This window comes from Bos taurus, chromosome 17, assembly GCF_002263795.3.
Source record: "Bos taurus isolate L1 Dominette 01449 registration number 42190680 breed Hereford chromosome 17, ARS-UCD2.0, whole genome shotgun sequence".
Classification (NCBI taxonomy): domain Eukaryota; kingdom Metazoa; phylum Chordata; class Mammalia; order Artiodactyla; family Bovidae; genus Bos; species Bos taurus.
The window spans coordinates 52,765,908-52,791,793 of NC_037344.1; the positions used below are offsets into that span (position 1 = coordinate 52,765,908).

Genomic DNA, 25,886 nt, shown 5'->3' on the forward strand with positions numbered 1-25,886 from the left:
TTCTCCAACACCACAGTTCAAAAGCATCAATTCTTCGGCATTCAGCCTTCTTCACAGTCCAACTCTCATCCATACATGACCACAGGAAAAACCATAGCCTTGACTAGACGAACCTTTGTTGGCAAAGTAATGTCTCTGCTTTTGAATATGCTATCTAGGTTGGTTATAACTTTCCTTCCAAGGAGTAAGTGTATTTTAATTTCATGGCTGAAATCACCATCTGCAGTGATTTTAGAGCCCCCCAAAATAAAGTCTGACACTGTTTCCACTGTTTCCCCATCTATTTCCCATGAAGTCATGGGATCAGATGCCATGACCTTAGTTTTCTGAATGTTGAGCTTTAAGCCAACTTTTTCACTTTCCTCTTTCACTTTCAACGAGAGGCTTTTTAGTTCTTCTTCACTTTCTGCCATAAGGGTGGTGTCATCTGCATATCTGAGGTGATTGATATTTCTCCTGGCAATCTTGATTCCAGCTTGTGCTTCTTCCAGCCCAGCGTTTCTCATGATGTATTCTGCATAGAAGTTAAATAAGCAGGGTGACAATATACAGCCTTGACGTACTCCTTCTCCTATTTGGAACCAGTCTGTTGTTCCATGTCCAGTTCTAACTGTTGCTTCCTGACCTGCATACAGGTTTCTCAAGAGGCAGGTCAGGTGGTCTGGTATTCCCATCTCTTTCAGAATTTTCCACAGTTTACTGTGACCCACAGTCAAAGACTTTGGCATAGTCAATAATAGTATCAAAACCAACAGTTTACTCCAGCCATCCTCATACTCATGCATGCTAAAATTATATTAAAATCTAAAGCCCTTAGGGACTTGCCTGGTGGTCAGGTGGTTGAGAATCTGCATTCCCAATGCAGGGGGTCCAGGTTGGATCCCTGGACAGGGAAGTAGGTCCCACATGCCACAACTAGGAGCCAGCATGCCAAAACTAAAAAGATCCCTCATGTCACAAGGAGAGCTTCCCTGGTGGCTCAGGTGGTTAATAATCCACCTGCAATGCAGGAGACCCAGGTTTGATCCCTGGGTTGGGAAGATCCCTTGGAGAAGGGAATGGCTACCCACTCCAGTATTCTTGCCTGGAGAATTCCATGGACAGAGGAGCCTGGTGGGCTACAGTCCATGGTGTTTCAAAGAGTCAGACAAGACTGAGCGACTAACACACACACACACACACACACACACATACACACGCTGCAAGGAAGATCTCCCACAAGGGAAAGATCCCATGACCTGCAACAAAGATCTGGTGCAGCCAAATAAATAAATATTTCTAAAAATAAAAATCTAGTGCTCTTAACATATCAAGTGGGTGTACAGGTAAGGCAGACTACCTTACTAACAGAATCCTGTTTTACTTGAGGTCGCCATGTGTCCAGCTAAAGATGCTTGATTGCCCAGCCTCCCTTGCAGTGAAGGAGGCTAAGTGATGCAATTCTGGTCAATGAGATGTAAGTGGGTGCTGAGAAGGGCATCTCTTCTCTTGGGAAACACTGTGAAAGATTTTTAAATGGACAAAAAAGAATACTGGGTGTCCTGTTTAGCATTCTCTTCAGTGTTATCTTTCCTTGTCTTTGTGCTATTTTATAATTTCGTAAGTTGTTAAAAATGGATAGTCATGCAGTTTGCTCTTGTCCATAGAAATGCAAATCACTTCTGTCTAGTGGAGCTGTAATTGATTATTTCTCTGTTGACTAGTATTCCATCTGCTTGTAAATTCATTTCGGCATTTCTGATGCTTATGTAGGTGTATATGAATGCCTATGTGTGCATGTTTTTTTAAATTCTCCTTTGAATTGGTTTTCACATCTCCTGATTCCCATACTAATTAAAGAATGAAATAAAAATATTGACACATTTACTTATAATTGGACAAGAGTCATGCTTGTTTTTTTCTTGTGGCTTACAGGAACTCGTGGCTTACAGGATCTTAGTTCTCCAACCAGAGACTGAACCTGGGCCCTTGGCAGTGAAGGCATGAGTCTTAACCACTGGACTCAAGGACCTAAAACAGATGTCCTTCTCATTATAGGGGACTGGAATGCAAAAGTAGGAAGTCAAGAGATATCTGGAGTAACAGGCAAATTTGACCTTGGAGTACAAAACGGAGCAGGTCAAAGGCTAACAGAATTTTGCCAAGAGAACACACTGGTCATAGCAAACACCCTTTTCCAACACCATAAGAGAATACTCTACACATAGACATCACCAAATGGTCAATACCTAAATCAGATTGATATATTCTTTGCAGTCAAAGATGGAGAAGCTCTATACAGTCAGCAAAAACAAGACCGAGAGCTGACTGTGGCTCAGGTCATGGACTCCTTATTGCCAAATTCAGACTCAAATTGAAGAAAGTAGGAAAAACCACTAGACCATTCAAATCCCTTACGATTATACAGTGGAAGTGACAAATAGATTCAAGGGATTAGATCTGATAGCTAGAGTGCCTGAAGAACTATGGACAGAGGTTCGTGACATTGTATAGGAGGCAGGGATCAAGACCATCTCCAAGAAAAAGAAATGCAAAAAGGCAAAATGGCTGTCTGAGGAAGCCTTACAAATAGCTGAGAAAAGAAAAGACACAAAAGGCAAAGGAGAAAAGGAAAGATATACCCATCTGAATGCAGAGTTCCGAAGAATAACAAGGAGAGATAAGAAAGCCTTCCTCAGTGATCAGTGCAAAGAAATAGAGGAAAACAATAGAATGGGAAAGACTAGAGATCTCTTCAAGAAAATTAGAGATACCAAGGGAACATTTCATGCAAAGGTGGGCACAATAAAGGACAGAAATGGTATGGACCTAACAGAAGCAGAAGACATTAAGAAGAGGTGGCAAGAATACACAGAAAAACTGTACAAAAAAGATCTTCATGAACCAGACACCACGATGGTGAGATCACTCACCTAGGGCCAGGCATCCTGGAATGTGAAGTCAAGTGGGCCTTAGGAAACATGACTAGGAACAAAGCTAGTGGAGGTGATGGAATTCCAACTGAGCTATTTCAAATCCGAAAAGATGATGCTTTGAAAGTGCTGCACGCAATATGCCAGCAAATTTGGAAAACTCAGCAGTGGCCACAGGACTGGAAAAGGTCAGTTTTCATTCCAATCCCAAAGAAAGGCAATGCCAAAGAATGCTCAAACTACCGCACAATTGCACTCATCTCACACACTAGTAAAGTAATACTCAAAATTCACCAAGTCAGGTTCCAACAGTATGTGAACCGTGAACTTCCTGATGTTCAAGCTGGATTTAGAAAAGGCAGATGAACCAGAGATCAAATTGCCAAAATCCGTGGGATCATCGAAAAAGCAAGAGAGTTCCAGAAAAGCACCTACTTCTGCTTTCTTGACTATGCCAACGCCTTTGACTGTGTGGATCACAGTAAACTGTGGAAAATTCTGAAAGAGATGGGAGTACCAGACCACCTGACCTGTCTCCTGAGAAATCTGTATGCAGGTCAGGAAGCAACAGTTAGAACTGGACATGGAACAACAGACTGGTTCCAAATAGGGAAAGGAGTCCGTCAAGGCTGTATATTGTCACCCTGCTTATTTAACTTATATGCAGAGTACATCATGAGAAATGCTGGGCTGAATGAAACACAAGCTGGAATCAAGATTGCCAGGAGAAATATTAATAACCTCAGATATGCAGATGACACCACCCTTATGGCAGAAAGTGAAGAACTAAAGAACCTCTTGATGAAAGTAAAAGAGGAAGGTGAAAAAGTTGGCTTAAAGCTCAACATTCAGAAAACTAAGATCATGGCATCTGGTCCCATCACTTCATGGCAAATAAAAGGGGAAACAGGGAAACAGTGACAGATTTTATTTTTTGGGCTTCAAAATCACTGCAGATGGTGACTGCAGCCATGAAATTAAAAGATGCTTGCTCCTTGGAAGAAAAGTTACGACCAACCTAAACAGCATATTAAAAAGCAGAGACATTCCTTTGCCAACAAATGTCCATCTAGTTAAAACCATGGTTTTTCCAGTAGTCATGTATGGATGGGAGAGTTGGACTATAAACAAAGCTGAGCACCAAAGAATTGATGCTTTTGAACTGTGGTGTTGGAGAAGACTCTTGAGAGTCCCTTGGACTGCAAAGAGATCCAACCAGTCCATCCTGAAGGAAATCAGTCCTGAATATTCATTGGAAGGACTGATGTTGAAGCTGAAACTCCAATACTTTGGCCACCTGATGCAAACAGCTGACTCATTTGAAAAGACACTGATGCTGGGAAAGATTGAAGGCAGGAGGAGAAGGAGACGACAGCGATAAGATGGTTGGATGGCATCACTGACTCAGTGGACATGATTTTGAGTAAGCTCTGGGAGTTGGTGATGGACAGGGAAGCCTGGCATGCTGCAGTCCATGGGGTCACAAAGAGTTGGACACGCCTGAGCAACTGATGGCACCCCACTCCAGTAGTCTTGCCTGGAAACTCCCATGGATGGAGGAGCCTGGTAGGCTACAGTCTATGGGGTCACTAAGAATCGGACACGACTGAGCGACTTCACTTTCACTTTTCACTTTCATGCATTGGAGAAGGAAATGGCAACCCACTCCAGTGTTCTTGCCTGGAGAATCCCAGGGACAGAGGAGCCTGGTGGGCTGCCCTGTATGGGGTCGCACAGAGTTGAACACGACTGAAGCGACTTAGCAGCAGCAGCAGCAGAGCAACTGAACTGAACCAAACTGAACCACTGGACTACCAGGGAATTCTCTGTTTTTTGTTTTTGTTTTTGTTTTTTTAAATTATCACTTAACATTCTCAAATAAAAAGGCAATTCCTTATTTAAAAACAAAGTCAAATTTTCTGTCTTCTTTCCAACTGAAACATGAACATAAGCCATCTTGCAACCATGAGGATGGCTTACAACCATCTTGCAAGCCTGAGAATGAAGGTGCATATGCTAAGGATTGCCGGGGTCCAGCCCCGGCTGATCCAGGGTATTTGAAGGGGAGACGGCGTCGGTGACTATTTATTTATTTATTCATCAAAGATATAAAGAATAATAGAATGAGGATAGCTCAGTAGGAAAATTCAGTGGAGAAAAGAAGCTGAGTAGCTTGGTTTACATGGAAAATCAATATAACCCGTGACACCAGGTTAGCTCTGACCACGGAGGCCGCAGGCGCCCTCTCGAATAGCGGAAGGTGCCCCACCTTAGACACCTTCTCGAGTGGGTCTTAGAAGCCCAGGCAAATAAATGGTCGCAGAGGATATCCACGCTCCAGACGGAGACTCAGCTGGAAGTTAAGGGGAAGAATGACATGGGGAGACCAAGCGTTGGTGAGCAAGGCCCGTAGCTTTATTTTCAACAGGGGCTTTTATACCCTAAGTTACACATAGAGGATAATAGGGGATGCAAAGTCAGCAGTCTTTGATCCTTATCAAAAACCAGGGTTTCTTTCCTGCAAATTTATTGTATACAAATGGTTTAGGTGATTTACATCATCTTCTGGCCAGAAGGCTTATTAACATTTTATGACTCTTGACAAAGACTTATCAACAAAGACTTATTTTCCCTAAGAGTAATTATTTTAAGGTTTGGCACCATTTTTCGAAGATAAAGTTGCATTCCTATAGGGCGGATGTGTAATGGGTTTACAACAAAGGAAAGAATTTATTACCTTAAGGGTCTAAAGTTACTAACACCAAGGCCACTACTTATTTTTTCTACATACCAACTATTTTAATTAATACATATTCAAGGATACAATACAGAGGATGTGGAAACTTGGCAGCAAGCATTGGCTCATCAATGAAATCTTTTACTACTTTTATTCTGACAGTTTCTAACTCTCTGAGAGGCTCTAAGCTATTTGAATATCTTAAGCTTCCTGTGCCTCTCAAGGCTGGGAGACTGTAAACAATCGTATGCATAGCTGTAGGAGTCTGGGTAAATTTGTCAGGCGAGTTAGAGAGCCATCTGAGGGGTTTGGAGTTAAACACTCCTAATTGCCCAGGAACTTTATTAATTGGAGCTGTAAGCTAACTCTTTGTCAGAGAGAGCGAGATGGTGGTAGGGGACAGCCCCCAGTAAAGTCAGAGGTGAGAGCACAAAGCAATAAAGCAGGCAGACTCTGGTTTTTTGGGGGTAGATGCTCGAGAATATCCAGGGGGACTCCTGAGGCTCCATCCCGCCTTTGCGTATGCCGAGCCTCCTTCCTCATGACCTTTGTCACGAGTGGAATGTCTCTCCGGCTCCCGGCAAAAGATCTTGGACTGGAAATATGAACAGCCTATGTTCTGGATAGCATTGTTGAGTCATTGTATCAGCTTTTGACTGTCCTCTAGAGAGCTTCCTATTATGAAAGACAAACACTCCCCATCCCTACAGCCTCCCCGCCTCCCCACACCCCCCCCCCCACCAACTGTTTACTACAGTAGAGTTTTCTATGCATTCCTAAATGATACTATCAGGAAGCCCAGCATTTCTGAGACAAGCCTGGAACTTGGGACCCTTTGCTGCACTGCTGGGGTGTTTGCACCTGGACAAACCTTTCCTCCAACAATGAAATACAAAGAACCTGTAAGAGACTAAAAAATAACTGTGCACATATGCAGTTGGGGCAAATTCTGGACAAAAGATACAAAAAGGCCAAAAAAAATCCAATTGCCACATCTGAATAGCTGGGAGCAAAAACAGGGTGTTGGAAGCAAAAATAGGGTACTACATATGCCCCCTACACACAACACCACCTAAAGGGTGAGCAAAACACCCCGGGTACCTCTCTGGACAGACCACACCGTTACCCTCATCACGTATAAGGAACCAGATCGCCCCCCTCTCTCAGGAAATGAGCAAGCAAGGGAATCTGTTACTTGTTCCCACTCCCTCTGCTGCAGCAGGGACCCCAATAAAGCCTTGCCTGAATTTCTTGTCTGGTCTCTAGTCAATTTCTATTGATTGGGGAAGGCCAAGAACCCTGGTCAGTGTCATTTCCTTTAACACAAGAGGGGAACCGATGTTCAAGTAAAGCATGTGTGAAGGAAGGGGACAAAGGTGAGAGGTGGCTAAGAGGCGATGGGGAAGTAACACTGCAAGACCTGTCATTTGGATGAAGCCTGGAGGAAGAATCGTTCTGTCACTTTCTGAGAAGACTTCTGTCAAAGAAAATGAAAGCATTTGCCCTGGGCTCCTTGAATGAGAAGTGACGTCTTACCACACACGATACTTTGTCATAACACAATCTATTTTTTTTTAAAGAAATTATGGATTTTATTTTTACACTCTTGGGGCTGGCTTTGCACTTGGCCAGACATGTTCCTTCCTCTGGTTCTTTCTGGGCATTTTTTAAGACGGAGACTTGGGGCTGAGTGGATATTTGTTGTTTGCCTTTCTCGCATCCCCTCTCTGTAACAGGTTCATTTTGGACTGGAAGGGTTCATCTCTCCCCGACACTTATCCCATGTGGTTCAACAGAACTGTTACAACTCATTCAGAGATGGAGCATATGACCCAGGTCTAAGGCAATCAGTACATAGAGTCCTCCTGGTAACAGCCATTAATTGATTCAAGGGTAGATCAGTCAGAGTGAATGCCAGCACACTTTTGAAGGAGCTTCTAGAAAAGAGGCTCTCTCTTTCCTGCTGGACTTGAGTCTCAGGACATTCACATTAGAGTTGCTGGCAGCCGTCATGTCACATGTGGTTTGAGAATAAAGTCAGTGTGAAGGAGAGCAGAGAAATAGAGAATATTTGACCCCTGATTCCAGCCACATCTGAGGTCAGCCTCAAACGCCAACTATTCTGTATAAAAGTCAACAAATTCCCAGTTTTTGCTCAAGTCAGTTTGACCTGGGATGTCATTTGCAAATTAGTTCTGATGAACACATAGGAGTTAGCACTACTGCAGCCCTGACAGGGATTTGTTAAGCCCTGTTGTACCCAATGTTTCCTAACATTTTCTCCCTACTGTGATATACCCAATGGATCTTTTGCCTTTGCAGAGCATGATTTCATAAACACATCTACAGTTTGATGACATCTCCAAATCACTGCAAGGATGTAAAGCGTTATGATACTTGGTAATTTTTTTAAAATGTGTATTTATTTGACTGTATAGGGCCTTACCTGTGGCACTCGGGGTCTTTGTTGAGTCATGCGGGATCTTTCCTTGTGTTGCATGGCCTCTAGCTGTGGTTGGTGGGCTCAGTAGTTGCAGCACACAGGCTTAGTTGCCCCAAGGCATGTGGGATCTTAGTTCCCCAACCAGGGATCGAACCCCTGTCCCCTGCATTGGAAGGTGGATTCTTAACCACTGGACCACCAGGGAAGTCCCAGTGATTTGCAGTTTTTGCAATTAATTACAATGCACACATAAGGAAGGTGGCCACGGACTATGGCAGATTAAATGGGTTATCACTGGAGTCCTTTTTCCCCCCAGAAGAAGGTATTTTGGAGTCCTTAGAACAAGTCCTGGTCTAAAGAGAAACATAGGGCTAACCTTCAAACTGTCTCATTTGCTTAACTAAGTAAAATTTCAAACTCTAATAGTTTCATATTAGCAATAAATTACCAAGCACATGCCATACATGAAACTGAATTCTGGGAATTCCCGGGTGGTCCAATGGTTAAGACTCTGTGCTTTCATTGCAAGAGGGCCCCACTTGGGGAACTAAGATCCCACAAGCAGCGTGGTGCAGCCAAAGCAAACAAACAAGCCAACAAAAACTGATTTCAACATACTGGTGGATCGAGACACACATGGGTGAGAACTGCTAACTGAACTGCTGCTGCTGCTGCTGCTGCTGCTGCGTCGCTTCAGTCGTGTCTGACTCTGTGCGACCCCATAGACGGCAGCCCCCCAGGCTCCCCCGTCCCTGGGATTCCCCAGGCAAGAACACTGGAGTGGGTTGCCATTTCCTTCTCCAATGCATGAAAGTGCAAAGTGAAAGTGATTTGCTCAGTCATGTCCGACTCTTCGCAACCCCATGGACTGCAGCCCACCAGGCTCCTCCGTCCAAGGGATTTTCCAGGCAAGAGTACTGGAGTGGGGTGCCATTGTCTTCTCCGACTAACTGAATTGGGTCCAATTAACTCCCAAGCTACATGAGCTATCTTCAAAATGAATATATTTTTCATCTGTTACCTCTGGTCTAAATTGAAAAACATTTATTCTTTTCTGAAAAGAGTTTATATTCGTCATCTTTCTCTCTTGAAGGATGGATATCCTTCGAGAATTATTTTTTCATGGGGAAGATGGTACATGTCTCTTGGATCTTTGATGTTCAAATTGGTTTAGAGAAAAAAGTATCTTTTTATTTATCTATTTTTGTTGTGCTCGGTCTTTGTGGCTGCGCAGGCTTTCTCTAGTTGCGGTGAGTGGGGACTATTCTTTGGTGTGGCGCTTGGGCTTCTCTTGTGAAATACAGGCTCCAGGGTACTCAGGCTTCAGTAGTTGCAGCACATGGGCTCAGTACTTGCGGCTCCCAGGCTCTAGAGCATGGCTCAGAAGTTGTGATCCATGGGCTTAGTTGCTCTGAAGTGTGTGGGATCTTTCCACCTCAGGGATCGAACCCATGTCACTTGCATTGGCAACTGGACTCTTTACCAACGAGTCACCAGGGAAGCCCCATATATTTTTAAATCAATACAGTATTTGTCTTGTCTCTGTCAAACCCTGAGCCAAGCACTTTCTCTAGGCTGCCTGGGGTGGCATGGGAAAAGGAACAAATAGGGCAGAGAGACATGGGGGAAAGAACTATGGGAAGTGGAGACAGACCCTTCTCATGGTGGAAGGATGAGAAAGAGCACTATCAGGCCAGAGGACCCCCATCGCTCCTGAGCGAGCCAAGTCCAGAATGGTGTAGGAGAGAGATGTTGCTTCAAAGAAGGGTTCTTGGCATAATGGATGATGAGGCTCCCAAACACAGTCCTGAATTCCAGCCCAGAGCTAGCCACCCCTACCTCAATTCTGATGAACTTGGCTGCTGTGTTGATGTCCCTTGCAATGGCGCACCAAGATGTATAACCAAATCGGGGACTTCCCTGGCAGCCTAGTGGTTAAGGCTCTGTGCTTCCCCTGCAGGGGCACTGGTTAGATCCCAGGTTGGGGAGCTAAGATTCCCACACGCTACAAGGTGTGCCTGCCCCTCCCCCCACCACACTGCAAGAAAAAAGAGAGAGAGACCCCAGAAAGTGCCCTTTCCCTTCTGCCACGTGAGGACACCAAGAGCAGATAACAGTCAGGAAGCAGCCCCTCACCAGTGATTCTGCTGGCACCTTGATCTCTGACTTCCTAGCCTCCTAAACTGTGAGAAATAAGTTCCTGTTGTTTATAAGTTGCCCTGGCTGTGGTATTTTGCTAGTGCAACCCAAATGAACTCAAATTCATCCTTGGAGTCCTGTGCCTACCTGAGCCTGTCACAGTGGCTGTAGGGATGAAAAGATCTGATTTGCCAGATGGTCATTCCTAGAGCCCAGGGGTGGAGCCAAATCCTCCCAAACCTCAGAGATGGTCATAACTCAGAGATGGATTAGTCAGAGAAGGAAATCAGGGTGTCAGTGCCAACCAGAGGGCATGTAAATACTGGGAAGACCAAGACACCGTCATCTGAGTTGGTTTTGTTTTTTTTTTTTAATTTATGTTATTTTTGGCTGCAGTGGGTCTTCATCACTGCACTTGGGCTTTCTCTAGTTGCGGAGAGCAGGGACTATTCTCTAGTGGTGTGAGGGCTTCTCACTGCAGTGACTTCTCTTGTTGTGGAGCATGGGCTCAGTAGTTGTGGCGCATGAGCTTAGTTCCTCCACCGCATGTGGGATCTTCCCAGACCAGCGATTGAACTGGTGTCCCTTGCTTTGCAAGGCAGATTCTTAACCACTGGACCACCAAGACCATCCAAGCTCTTGACCCCAGAAGCCCTACTCAGAGGAAGAAGGATGAGGCAATGAGACGATAGGCAAGGAGCAGACGTGACAGTGGTTAATGGAAACCAACCTGTTCTGCTTCTCCGAAGAGCTTGACGTTTCATAAGGTCATTTGCTCTACCTGCCGCACAGGACTAACGAGGGACACAACCAGTTCTGCCACAGAGGCTCATAAATATTAAATACAGAAGAGGATTTACAAAGATGATGCTTTATTTTAATGGGGCAGGAACTTAAGCTTGCAGTGAAACTTGTCTTTGTTTAGCCCTTGTACAAGGGGCTCAGCCCCCTGATATTCTGAGAGTCTTATTATAATACATTGAAGTACATCTCTCTCTTTTATTATAAAAAACAAAAATTTCCCCCTCTCCAGAGTACTATTAACAGTTTGGTGCATATAGTGATAAGAATAGGAATATTAACTAAAACACAGATACCATTTACTCTGTCTTGCATACTGCTCTAAGCACTTTCTATAGATTAATTCATTTTGTTACCATGTCCAATCTTGTACTCCTTGCCACGAAACAGGCCAATAAATCAAAGATGAGTTGTGGGGGCAGAGAATAGTGATTTTAATCTGAAAGCCAGCCAATCAAGAAGATGGTGGACTAGAGTCCCAAAGAGCCATGTTTCCTAAGTTGGGTTTTTTTGTTTTTGTTTTTTAATATTTATTATTTTTTATTTATTTGGCTGCACTGGTATAGTGGGCATGTGGGATCTAGTTCTGCAACCAAGGATAGAACCTGGGCCCCCTGCATTGGGAGTGCACAGTCTTAGCCACTGGACCAACAGGCAAGTTCCCCCCAGTCTGCTTTTAAACAAGGGAATAAAGTCCCAGATCCTAGATGGGGGTCAGACTCCTGAGGGGATGTGTTAATTTCTTTCTTCCTGCAGCTGTTCACAGGCAAGCCTGGCCAGGATGTTTCCTGCAATCTAAACAAAGGTATTTTAGCTGAATGCTCCTTATGTGTGAGGCAGGGTTCGAGATGGGCGATTATGTATAATTTAAGCTTATAGGCGAACATCCCTTTAGTGATTGATTTGTAGTAGAATACAAAGGTTCTTTCCTCTTACAATTTTACCATCGTATTAGAATGACAGGGGCAATATCATTTCCATTTTACCCACGAGGAAATTGAACCTTTAAAGACCGCTAAAGGTAGGGAGTTTGGGATGGACACATACACACTGCTATATTTAAAATGGATAACCAACAAAGCACATGGAACTCTGCTCAATGTCTTGTGGCCGTCTGGATGGAAGGGGAGTTTGGGGGAGAACGGATACATGCATATGCAGGGCTGAGTCCCTTCACTGTCCACCTGAAACTCTCTCAACATTGTTAATTGGCTATCCTCCAATACAAAATAAAAGTTAAAAGAAAACAGAGATTGCCTAAAGGGACTTACCTGATGATCCAGTGGCTAAGACTCCAAGAACCCTGGTCAGGGAACCAGATCCCACGTGCCACAACTAAAGCTCCCGCATGCAGCTAAGGAAGACCTGGCACAGCCTAATTAATTAATTAATTAATTTTTTAAAAAAGATGGCCTAAAATCTCATAGCCAATAATTGAGAGAATTAACTTTAAGACCAGACAACTGAGCTCCAGAGTATACAGTCTTACCTTCTAGATTTTTAAAATGCATACTTGTTTTTTTTTTTCATTGAGTTACAGTTTACATAAAGTGACCATTTAGAGTGTTCGATTCAGTGGCATGGTACACTGTTGTGCAAACACATCTGTCTAGTTCCAAAATATTATCCCCCCCAAAACATAATCCTGTACACATTAAGCAGTCACTCCCCTTTCTCCTCTAGCTCCAGTCTTTGAAAAATGCTAATCCACTGTCTCTATAACTTATATGTTCTGAATGTTTCCTATAAAGGGAACAACACAATGATACCTCTTCTTTCACTTAGGGTTTGAAGCTCACATATGCTATACCATCAATCAGTGCTCCCTTCTTTTTATGATGGAATATACTCCATTGTGTGTTTTTACCACAATTTTTTATTCATTCATGTACTGATGAACATTTGAATTGTTTCTATCTCTATTAGGGTTCTTCAGAGAAACAGAACTGATAGGGTGTGTATGTATACAGAGAGATGACCATATGTGACCATAAGACTGGTAAGTTGAAATCTGCAGGTTAGGCTGGCAGGCTGGAGACAGGGGGAAGAACAACCCCTGCTTGTTGTAACTAGAGAAAGACTATGAACAGCAAAGAAGACCCAGAGCAGCCATAACTAACTAAATAAATAGAGGGCACTCTGCTTTACTCAGAGTCTACCAATGTAAATGTTACTCTCATCCAATAGACGCCTTCAGAGACACAGTCAGAAGAATGGTTGACCACATGTCTGGGCACCGAGACCCAGCTGTGATGACACGTGAAATAAACCTTCATACCATCCTCTGGCTGCTGTGACCAGTGCTGCTAGGAGCATTTGTGTACAAGTATTTTTTGAGTCCTGTTTTCAGTTCTTTTGGGTATATACACTTGGGAGTGGCGCTGCTGGGTCATGTGGCAATTCTATGTTTAAGTTTTTGAGGAGCTGCCAAACCGTTTTCCACAGCGGATGAACCATTTTACGTTTCCACCCAGTGATATAGAAGACTATATATGTATATAGACTTTTAGCTTCCAAAAATGGGATTATTCTACACAAACTCCAGTATGTTTGTGTGTTTTGGGAGCCTGACCCAAAGAAAGTGTTACGCAAGTGAATGCTTTAAAAAAAAAATTATTTGGCTACCCCAGGTCTTAGTTGTGGGATATGGGATCTTGTTCCCTGACCAGGAATCACACCCAGGCCCCTACATTGGGAGCACAGACTCTTAGCCACTAGACCACCAGGGAAGTCCTGCAAGTGAATGCTTTTTAATAAGCATATAGTTGGTTTTGGCCATTCCATGCAACTTGTTGGAACTTAGTTCTCCAACCAGGGATTGAACCCATGCCCTTGGCAGTGAAAGGGTAGAATCCTAACCACTGGACTAACAGGGAATCCCTAAGTATGTAAGGAGTCACCACCACTTATCTCATTCCCCACTGGTAAAGATTTAAGCTGCTTTCAACTTTAACTTTTTATTATGAAAAATATACATAAACCAGAATAGGACAATGAAGGTCCCTGTTTTCATAATCCAGCCACAATAATAAAAAATTCTAACTTCTCTTTTTCTATTTCTTTCCCTTCTCCTGTTGGACTCCTTTGAATCACATCCCAAATAATATGTAATTCATCTACACATATTTCAGAATTTATTTCCAAAAGATAATAGCTCTTTCTTTAAACAATCACAATACCCATCATCACCCCACAATAATTAGCCAGTTCATGTTCAGAGTTCTCCTAATGCCTTGTACTTAAAAAAAAATTTTTTTTTTTGATGTGGACCATTTTTAAAGGCTTTGTTGAATTTGTTACAATATGGCTTCTGTTTCACTTTTGGGGGTTTTTTTTTTTTGGTTGCGAGGTACCTTAGCTCCCCAACCAGGGATCAAAATCCCACCCCCTGCATTGGAAGGCCAAACCTTAACCACTGGACCACCAGGGAAGTCCCTGTCTGGTGCTTTTTAACAGCCGGAATTGTCAGAGTACAAACAATTGGTGAATATATCTCTTAAATTTCTTTAAATATATTGTTTCCCCCCCTCCTTTTTAATTTTTCTTATACTTTATACGTAGGGGGAAAAAACCCACATTGTTTGCCATTTTTAAGACTCATGTTGAAATGCCAAGGAACTTCCTTGTCATCCTGTGTGAGGTCAGAGTAACCTCCCTCCTTGTTGGTCACCCTGTGAAGCAATCCTCCAACCTCCCTGTAAACTTTTGGCCCCAGCTCTCTCCTGGGCTGTAGCAGGAAACAAAATCAAACACACAATAGATCACTGACACCTTCCATTCAGTCAGTAATTCCTCCTCCCTTCCAGGGAAGGTGTTTTGAAATAGTTCGGTAGAGAAAGGAACTCTGGACTCAAATACTGACGTTGAAAATGTCACTGTGTGGACTTCCTTGGCAGCCCAGTGGTTGGGACTCTGCTTTCACTGCCAAGGGCCCAGCTTCAATCCCTGGTTGGGGAACTAAGATCCTGCAAGCTGCACTGTGTAGCCAAAATAAAGGACTTTTTAAACGACACAAACAAACTTATTTGCAAAACAGAAACAGACTTTTAGGTTCAGAAAACAAACTTACGGTTGCCAGGAGGAAGGATGGGAGGAAGGGATAGTTAGGGAGTTTGGGATGGACACACACACACACGGCTATATTTAAAATGGATAACCAATAAGGACCTCCTGTACAGCACAGGGAACTCTGCTCAATGTTATTTGGCAGCCTGGATGGGAGGGGAGTTTGGGGGAGATTGGATACATGTATATGTATGGCTGAGTACCTTTGCTGCCCACCTGAAACTATCACAACGTTGTTTATTGGCTATACTCCAATATAAAATAAAAAGTTAAGAAGAAAAGGAAAACAAATGACCCTTAAAAAAAAAAAAAAAGCTCACTGTAGTGGGAAGAGTGGTTATATCCCCCCTTCCAAAAAGAAGATATGCTCACATCGTCATCCCCCAAAACTATTAAGTATGATCCTATTTGGAAAAAGAGTCTTTGCAGTAATTAAGTTAGTGATCCCGAGATCATTCTGGCTTATCTGGGCCCTAAATCCAGGGACAAGTGTGCATATTAGAGGCACACAGAGGAGAAGCCTATGTGACCAAGGACACGGAGACTGACGTGGCTACAAGCCAAGAACTGCTAGCAGTTCCCAGAAGCGGGAGATGTGGGGAACAAACTCTTCCCTAGGGCCTCTGGTGGGAGCACAGCCCTCCTGACACCTTCATCCCAGTTTCAGTTTCCAGAACTCTCAGAGAACACATTCCAGTTGTTTTAAGCCACCACGCTGGTGGTAATTTGTTCCAGCAGCCACAGGAAGCTAATAAAGTCACATTCTCAGGTCCCTGGCTGGGAAAGGCAATCTGGAGGAGAGCTCTGGCTTTCTACCTGTGACATAATAAGAAATATAGATGTTGGTCTCTGCCCCTGGTTCCTGACACAGAACTTCTAGGGTGATAGGATTGTTTTGTGTTCATTTTTTGTTTTTTGTTTTCTTTTTTTTTATATATAGACATATAAACAGATATAGAGAACAGACTTATGGACATGGGGAGAGGGGAGGAGAGGGTGAGACGTATGGAGAGAGTAATGTGAAACTTACATTCAGTTTAGTTGCTCAGTCTTGTCCAGCTCTTTGTGATCCCATGAACCGCAGCACGCCAGGCCTCCCTGTCCATTACCAACTCCCGGAGTTTACCCAAACTCACGTCCATTGAGTTGGTGATGCCATCCAACCATCTCATCCTCTGTCATCCCCTTCTCCTCCTGCTCTCTATCTTTCCTAGCAACAGGGTCTTTTCAAATATGTCAGCTCTTTGCATCAGGTGGCCAAAGTATTGGAGTTTCAGCTTCAACATCAGTCCTTCCAATGAACACCCAGGACTGATCTCCTTTAGGGTGGACTGGTTGGATCTCCTTGCAGTCCAAGGGACTCTCAAGAGTCTTCTCCAACACCACAGTTCAAAAGCATCAATTCTTCGGTACTCAGCTTTGTTTATAGTCCAACTCTCCCATCCATACATGACTACTGGAAAAACCATAGCCTTGACTAGATGGACCTTTGGTGGCAAAGGAATGTCTCTGCTTTTTAATATGCTGTCTAGGTTGGTCATAACTTCCTTCCATAGAGTAAGTGTCTTTTAATTTCATGGCTGCAATCACCATCTGCAGTGATTTTGGAGCCCCCAAAAATAAAGTCAGCCACTGTTTCCACTGTTTCCCCATCTATTTGCCATGCAGTGATGGGACCAGATGCCATGATCTTAGTTTTCTGAATGTTGAGCTTTAAGCCAACTTTTTCACTCTCTTCTTTCACTTTCATCAAGAGGTTATTTAGTTCTTCACTTTCTGCCTAAGGGTGGTGTCATCTGCATATCTGTACTTACATTAGCATATGTAAAATAGATAGCCAATGGGAATTTGCTGTATGGCCCAGGAACTCAAACAGGGGCTCTGTGTCAACCTAGAGGGGTGGGATGGGGAGGGAGATGGGAGGGAGGTTCAAGAAGGAGGGGACATATGTATACCAATGGCTGGTTCATATTGAGGTTTGACAGAAAACAACAAAATTCTGTAAAGCAATTATCCTTCTATTAAAAAATAAATAATTTTTAAAAAATATGTATTATTGAGCTGCAACAGGTCTTAGTTTTGGCACGTGGGATCTTTGATCTTCATTGCAGCATGTATAATCTTTAGTTGCAGTGTGCAAACTCTGAGTTGCAGCACGCAGGATGTAGTTCCCTGACTAGGGATGACACCTGGGCCCCTTGCATTGGGAGCTGAGTCTTAGGCACTAAATCACTAGGGAAATCTCTGTCTTGTATTCTAATGAGGTCAACTCTTAATGGACTGCTTACTGGGGACTGGTTACCACAAAGACCAAGCCATCATTAGAAGCTTGGAATTTTCAGCCCCAATCTCCTATTCTTCAGAGAAGGGAGAGGGGCTGGAAATGGAGTTAATGAGTGATTGTGCTTACATGATGAATCCTCCACAAAAATCCCAATGCTATGTGGTTTGGGGAGCTTCTGGATTGGTGATCACTTTCATGAATCAGGAGGTCCCCAAACCCATGAAGACCCCATGGGTCCACAACCCCATGCACCCTTCCAGACCTTGTCCTACATACCTTTTATCTGGCTGCTTTCCTCTATCCTTTATCACACCCTTCATTATAGAATAAACTGGTAAACATAACTAGGGCTTCCCTGGTGGCTCAGTGGTAAAGAATCCACCTGCCTATGCAGGAGATGCAGATTTGATTCCCTGGTCCAGAAAGATTCCTTGGAGAAGGAAATGGCAACCCACTTCAGTTTTCTTGCTTGAAGAATCCCTTGGAACCTAGTGTATTACAGTCCATGGGGTCAAAAAGAGTCAGACACGACTTAACAAATGAATAACAAAAACATAACTGTTTTCCTGAGCTCTGTGAGCTGTTCTAGCATATGCTCAAATCTGAGGAGCGGTGTTATGGGCACCTCAAACTGCAGCCTCGTCAGACATAAAGTTGTAGATATCCAGGGAATCCACAATTAGCAACCAAAGTGGGAGGTAGTCTCGTGGAACTGAGCCTTTAACCTGGTGCAGGGGAACGGGGGGCGGAATGCATCTGTGCCAACTCTGGTTACTGTCAGCGTTGAATCAAATTGTAGGACACCCAATTGGTGTCACAGAGAACTGTGTGGTGTGTGGGGGAAAAAATCCCACATGCTTGGCATTGGAAGTGTTTTGAGTGTGGTGAAAGTGCAGGAATGAAGACACTCCAGGAGGAGAGTACCTTCCCAATACACTGCCACGGGGACAGTCTCTCCTCCTGCCTCAAATGTCTACCGCCTGCCCCGTCACGTGTAAAGTGACGTGTTATCTCAAAGCCTCAGGGAAAGTGGTATTGTGGGGCCTAAGAGCTCCAAGCTCACACCAGATCAGCCTGGCAGATATGACTGCTAGTCTTTTCAGTCTGCCCTTTCTAGGACTTCTCAGTGATCCAGGGGCTAAGACTCCAAGCTCCCAACACAGGGGGCCTGGGTTTGATCTCTGGTCAGGGAACTGGATCCCACATGCCACAACTAAATATCCTACAAGTCGAAACTAAGACCTGGCATAGCCAAATAAATAAATACATATTAAAAAAAAAAAAAAAAGAAAAACAGGGACTTTCCTGGTGGTCCAATGGTGAAGAATCTGCCTTGCAGTGCAGGGGACATGGGTTCGATTCCTGATTGGTGAACTAAGATCCCACATGCTGTGGAGCAACTAAGCCTGTGAGCCACAACTAGAGAATCTGTGCTCTGTAATGAAAGCTCCCACATCATGCAACAAAGATCCCGTGTGCCACAACTGAGACCTGACACAGCCAAATGAATCAATATTTTTTAATAAAAAAATAAACAAAACCCCAAAACAAATAAACAAAAAAGCCCTGCCCTTCCTGTGTCTCCTCGCAGCCAGGGGGAAAAGTAAACTACAGAGATCTAGAGTCATTCATTTATCCAAGACACTAGTTCATTCATTTATCCTGAGTTTTCCCTTGGTGCCAGGCTACAGTCTGGGCATGCATTGCTGAATCAGAGCCAGTGCTAGGCTTCACAAAGACAGGGGATTAGGGGAAGACACACAGGGAAATCATGACAATACTGTGTAATCAGTGTGGGCATGGTGGATATGGGCAGAGAGGAGGGTTTAACCCAGACTAGTGTGGGAGATGCACTGGAGGCTTGGGGGTTGAAGGAAGAGGTATCCCCTGGGTTGCCTATATGGAAGTCACAATCCACATGTGGCTATGTGGCTTTCAGAATGGAAATTAAAATTAAATAACATTGAAAATTCAGTGCCCACTAGACCCAGTTTCAAGTGCTCTGGAGCTACATGTACATTACAGAAGATTTCCATCACTGTGGAAAGTTCTAGTGGAAGATGCTAAAGCCAAAAAAAGAGGGGTTATCCATGACCAGGAGGGAAGGAACAGTGTCCTCAGCAGTCCGTATAAGACAGGCTTTGGACACTAAGCACTACTATGGTTCCTGCGGAAGGCATCAAGGCCAGTTCCTATGGTGTCTTGAACTCCCTGCTAAGGACAACAGGGAACCACTGGAGCATTCAACTGGGTGGGTGATGGGTGACATCAGATTTGAGTTTTGGGGGAATGGATTGGAGGAGGAGCATGAGAGCAGACCCAGTCATGAGGTGGCTGCATTCCTCTAGAGACTGGGCCAGCCAAAGTGGTAGCAGTGTGGGTGGAGGGAGATCTAGGGCAAATCATCAGTAGATGGGGGATTGTGCAAGCAAAGGAGAGGCAACCAAGCTTATGAGCTATTTGGTGAGTTTCCCAGGCGGCACAGTGGTAAAGAATCCACCTGCCAATGCAGGAGATGAAAGAAACGCACGTTCAGTTTCTGGCAGTGGTCTGAGAATAGATTTAGGGTGGGAATGGGAAAGACTAGAGGTCTCTTCAAGAACATTAGAGATATCTAGGGAACATTTCATGTAAAGATGGGCACAATAAAGGACATAAATGGTATGGATCTGACAGAAGCAGAAGATATTAAGAGGTGGCAAGAATACACAGAAGAAATGTACAAAAAAGATCTTGACCACCCAGACAATCACAATGGTGTGACCACTCACCTAGAGCCAGACATCCTAGAATGTGAAGTCAAGTGGGCCTTAGGAAGTATCACTAGGAACAAAGCTAGTGGAGGTGATGGAATTCCAGCTGAACTATTTCAAATCAGAAAATATGATGCTGTGAAAGTGCTGCACTCAAGATGCCAGCAAATTTGGAAAACTCAGCACTGGCCACAGGACTGGAAAATGTCAGTTTTCATTCCAGTCCCAAAGAAAGGCAATGCCAAAGAATGCTCAAACTACCACACAATTGTACTCATCTCATATGCTAGTAAAGTAATACTCAAAATTCTCCAAGCCAGGCTTCAACAGTACGTGAACTGTGAACTTCCAGATGTTCCAGCTGGTTTTAGAAAAGGCAGAGGAACCAGAGATCAAATTGCCAACATCCGCTGGATCATCGAAAAAGCAAGAGAGTTCCTGAAAAACATCTACTTCTGCTTTATTGACTATGCCAAAGCCTTTGACTGTGAGGATCACAATAAACTGTGGAAAATTCTTCAAGAGATGGGAATACCAGACCACCTGACCTGCCTCTTGAGAATTCTGTATGTAGGTCAGGAAGCAACAGTTAGAACTGGACACTGAACAACAGACTGGTTCCAAATCAGGAAAGGAGTATGTCAAGGCTGTATACTGTCACCCTGTTTATTTAACTTCTATGCAGAGTACATCATGAGAAACGCTGGGCTGAATAAAGTACAAGCTGGAATCAAGATTGCCAGGAGAAATATCAGTAACATCAGATATGCAGATGACATCACCCTTATGGCAGAAAGCGAAGAACTAAAGAGCCTTTTGATCAAAGTGAAAGAGGAGAGTCAAAAGGTTGGCTTAAAGTTCAACATTCAGAAAATGAAGATCATGGCATCCGGTCCCATCACTTCATGCCAAATAGATGGAGAAACAATGGAAACAGTGACAGACTTTATTTTGGGGCACTTCAAAATCACTGCAGATGGTGACGGCAGCCATGAAATTAAAAGACGCTTACTCCTTGGAAGGAAAGTTATGACCAACCTAGACAGCATATTAAAAAGCAGAGACTTACTTTGCTGACAATGGTCCGTCTAGTCAAAGCTATGGTTTTCCAGTAGTCATGTATGGATGTGAGAGCTGGACTGTAAAGAAAGCTGAGAGCTGAAGAATTGATGCTTTTAAACTGTGGTGTTGGAGAAGACTCTTGAGAGTCCCTTGGACTGCGAGGAGTTCAATCAGTACTTCCTAAAGGAAATCAGTCCTGTATATTCATTGGAAGGACTGATGTTGAAGCTGAAACTCCAATACTTTGGCCACATGATGTGAAGAACTGACTCATTGGAAGATTCTGATGCTGGGAAAGATTGAAGGTGGGAGGAGAAGGGGACGACAGAGGATGAGATGGTTGGATGGCATGACTGATTCAATGGACATGAGTTTGAGTAAACTCCAGGAGTTGGTGACAGACAGGGAGGCCTGGCATGCTGCAGTCCATGTGGTCACAAAGAGTCAGACATGACTAAGCTGAACTGAAAGGATGTGGAAAAGAAGGATAAGTGTTAGGGCTTTTCCGGTGGCTCAGTGGTAAAGAACCTGCCTGCCAATACAGGAGACATGGGTTTGATTCCGGATCCAGGAAGTTTCTCACAAGCCTTGGAGCAACTAAGCCCATGTGTCACACATGTGTCACACGGAAGCCCACAACACTGAGTCTGTGCTCTAGAGCCTGGGAGCTGCCGCTTCTGAGCCCACAAGCTACGACTACTAGAGCTCCTCAACAAGAGAGAAGCGATGAGAGAAAACCTGCGTGCAGCCACAAAGACCCAGCACAGCCAAAAACCAAATAAACCAATAAAATTATTTTTAAAAAAAGAAAGGCAAGTATTAGTCATTTGGGAAAAGGAAACAGTCATCTTCGTACTTATGAGAATCTCGATAGTCTCTGCTAACACAGAAGGAAGAATTTTTCCATTTGTTGAAAAATCCAGCCTGACCATATCAAGGTGCTCAGGTTCACCCACCTCACCCTGGGGCATTCCAGCCTACATAGGTACCCCCTGCCAGTTAACTTCTTATAAAATCACAAAGTAGGAACTTGCTTGGTGGTCCAGTGATTAAGACTCCACGCTTTCTAATGCAGGGGGCCTGGGTTCAATCCCTGGTTGGGGAACTAAGATCCCACTTGCCACAAGGCGTGGTCAAAAAATAATAATAATAATCACAAAGATCCACAGAGTGTAACTGGCAGATACGTGCTCTCATGAAAAGTAGGAGCTAATCATCAGATCCTTCTTATAGGCCCTTCCTGCCAAGAACATGGACTTTACATTCAAGGACCTGTTGGTTAGTGAGGTTAGTGAGGGAGCTAAGTGTAGCTGTTTGGTGGATACACTTATTGATTAGAAGTTCGGAGACTAACAAGTAGGGTGTGGGGAGGAAAGTGAGAGGAGAATGACCTTGGAAAGCTGGTTTGGGAATCATCTGTGAAGGGCCTTGTAGACCAATCCAGGGAATGTGATCTTTAACCTGGAGCGTGCGTGCATGCTAAGTCGCTTCAGTCATATCCGACTCTTTGCGACCCCATGGACTGTAGCCCTCCAGGCTCCTTTGTCCATAGGATCCTCCAGGCAGGAATATTGGAGTGGCTTGCCATTTCTTCCTCCAGGGAATCTTCCCGACCCCAGGGATCGAACCTGCATCTCCTGTATTGAGAGGCAGATTCTTTACCACTGCGCCACCTGGGAAGGACAGAACTGGCAAACCTAGAGCAGAAGTGACGAACTCAAAATCCCACAGAGACCAGGCCTGTCGATGAGTGAAGCTGACCAGGTAAGTGCAGACGGAGGCAAAATGGAGCATTCCTGCTGTGTCTTAAGGGTGAAGCTAGTCTCACGTCCAGCAGATGGTCATCAGGTGGGATGGTTGGCCCAGTGTGGCCAGATCTTCCAGTTTCCCAGAGAGGCTGGAAATCCAGAGGTGCGTGTGTGTGTGTGTGTTTGGCCACACCTTATGGCATGTGGGATTTTAGTTCACTGACCAGGGATCAAACCTGGGCCCCTTGCAGTGGAAGTTTGGAGTCTTAACCACTAGACCACCCAGGAGGTCCCCACATGTATCCTTTCCACACACTCTCTCCCCTCACCCTTCCCTAAACTGAAAGCTGAAGGGTGGACAGATGATCTCTAAAGCCCAAAGGACAGGGAAGTTTATGAACCCACCTGCCAAAGCAGGAGACCCAGATTCAACCCCTGGGTTGGGAAGATCCCCTAGAGGAGGGCATGGCAACCTACTCCAGTGTTCTTGCCTGGAGAAATCCTACAGACGGAGGAGCCTGGTGGACTACAGTCCATGGGGTTGCAAACAGTTGGACATGACTGAAGCGACTTAGCACACACAGGTCTTTGGAGCAGACTAACTTTACCCATGACAGTTTTGGAGATAAACTCCTTGACCAACTGCCGCCACCCATGGGCTGAACACATAAGTAAAATGAAAAACATACAGACCTTGGTGCTCCACTCTTTTAAGCAGGCGGATTTGAGAAACTCAGAGCCCAATCCTCTTTTGCTAACAGCAGAGGGAGAACCCGGCTCCCAGAGAGGCTGTTTCATGAAGAGGGACATGAGAAGTGGCTTCAGATTCATTTCATGGTCTCAGTGGTGCAGCTGGTCACGGGGTCCAGGGAAGGATGCCCAGGGTAGGAGGTGCCAGAGAAGGAGAGGAAGGGCGACTCACTTCAGAGAATTTTTCAAACAACCAAACAAGTGCTATTTTAGGGATTTTTTTTTTCCCCTCCATAGATCCTTCTGATTTTGAAGTGCTGTATTTTTGGGTCTGGGCGCAGGAAGTGGCCCTGAGGAGCGGCAGAGCCAAGCCTCCCCTCTCTGGCACCGCCTGGGAGAGCCCCCACGGGATGAGGGTGAGGTTGGGGCAGTCAGGCAAAGGTTAGCGAGAAGAGACCCAGAACAGCTCCAGGAAATGTTTGTGTTTCTCCACTGGGGAGGGAGGAAAAACAAGCTTTTTTTTTTGTTTTTTGTGCCTTTTGGGTAGCTTCGCTTAATCCTCCAGCTAGGAGAGGCTCTGAAGAGAAAGAGAGAGGCTGGAAAGAAAATTTCATTCTGGGGCAGGTCCCAACAACTCCTCTCCCGCATGGATTTCCTTGGACCAGCCAGCTGCTTCCCAGAAATGACAACTTGGTGAAGTCACCTGTGTTTCCAGGCCCTGGGGTGCTACCGGCTTCAGCTCTTGGGCCCGGAGGTGGGGGGTGGGGGCTGGAGATGGACCGCTTGTGATCCAGCCTCCACCGCAGCGCTGCATTTCCTGGCTGAAGTTTCTGTTCTCCGGGGGGCGCCTGCATCCACGTACATGTGCGGTACCTGCCTCCCACGGTGAAGAAGTTGGAAACGGCACAGCCCGGCACACGGAGCACTGGTCCTCTGTCCACCATGGCCAACAGGTCGTGCTGTCTCATCCAGGGGTACCACATGCCCGAGGTGATGCCGTCGCTGCTAATCCTCGCCTTTGTGCTCGGCATCCTGGGCAACGGCGTCGCCCTCTGTGGTTTCTGCTTTCACATGAAGACCTGGAAGCCGAGCACTATTTACCTGTTCAACTTGGCCGTGGCCGACTTCCTTCTGATGATCTGCCTGCCCTTTCGGACAGACTACTACCTCAGACAGAGGCAATGGGCGTTTGAGGATATTCCTTGTCGGGTGGTGCTCTTCATGCTGGCCATGAACAGGGCGGGGAGCATTGTCTTCCTCACAGTGGTGGCTGTGGACCGGTATTTTAAAGTGGTCCACCCCCACCACATGGTGAACACCATCTCCAACTGGACTGCGGTTGGCATTGTCTGTGTCCTTTGGACCCTGGTCATCTTGGGGACTCTGTATCTTCTGTTGGAGAACCATCTGTGTGTGCAAGAGAAGATCATAGCTTGTGAGAGCTTCATCATGGTATCGGCCAATGGCTGGCATGATGTCATGTTCCAGCTGGAGTTCTTTCTGCCCCTTGGCATCATCTTGTTCTGCTCCTTCAAGATCATTTGGAGCCTCAAGCAGAGGCAGCGTCTGGCCAGGCAGAGCCGGATGAAGAAGCCTGTTCGTTTCATCATGATGGTGGCGGTGGTGTTTATTGCCTGCTACCTGCCCAGCGCGTTGGCCAGACTGTATTTCCTCTGGACGGTGCCCTCCAGCGCCTGCAATCCATCTGTCCATGTGGCCCTCCACGTCACCCTCAGCTTCACCTACATAAACAGCATGCTGGACCCCCTGGTATATTATTTTTCAAGTCCCTCATTCCCCAAATTCTACACCAAGCTCAAAATCTGCAGTGTGAGACCTAGGTGTCCGGGATGCTTCAAGAGGCCAGAGGGGATGCCCACTTCCAACCTTTGTTGCAAGAGTTGCATCAGTGTTGCAAATAGCTTCCAAAGCCAGTCTGAGGGGCAGTGAGATCTCCAAATGTAACGGATGGCACCAGGACAGACAGACGGACAAAATCAAGGAGGATGGATTGGTGACTTAGAAATACTCCATGCTGAGGGGTGGTGAGCCTTGAAAATGCCATTCTTTATTAGCTGTATACGCCTCACTCTGTTGGATATGAAATGCGGATCACTATGCCTTTTTGGAAGGTTCCACTTGAGAAGTGAGTCAGTTGCATTTATATAGTTTGATTCTAATGACAGAGGCGTGTGTGTGTGCGTGTGTGTGTGTGTGTGTGTGTGTGTGTGTGTGTGTGTGTTGGGAAGAGC

General features: G+C 45.0%; 1 protein-coding gene across 1 annotated transcript; it reads left to right on the top strand.

The window, feature by feature from the left end:
* The first annotated feature begins 24,576 nt into the window (after nt 1–24,576).
* On the top strand, nt 24,577–25,584 carry HCAR1 (hydroxycarboxylic acid receptor 1). Its single transcript, NM_001145234.1, has one exon. It carries the CDS (start codon nt 24,577–24,579, stop codon nt 25,582–25,584), a length of 1,008 nt encoding a protein of 335 aa, NP_001138706.1.
* The last annotated feature ends 302 nt before the right edge of the window (nt 25,585–25,886 follow it).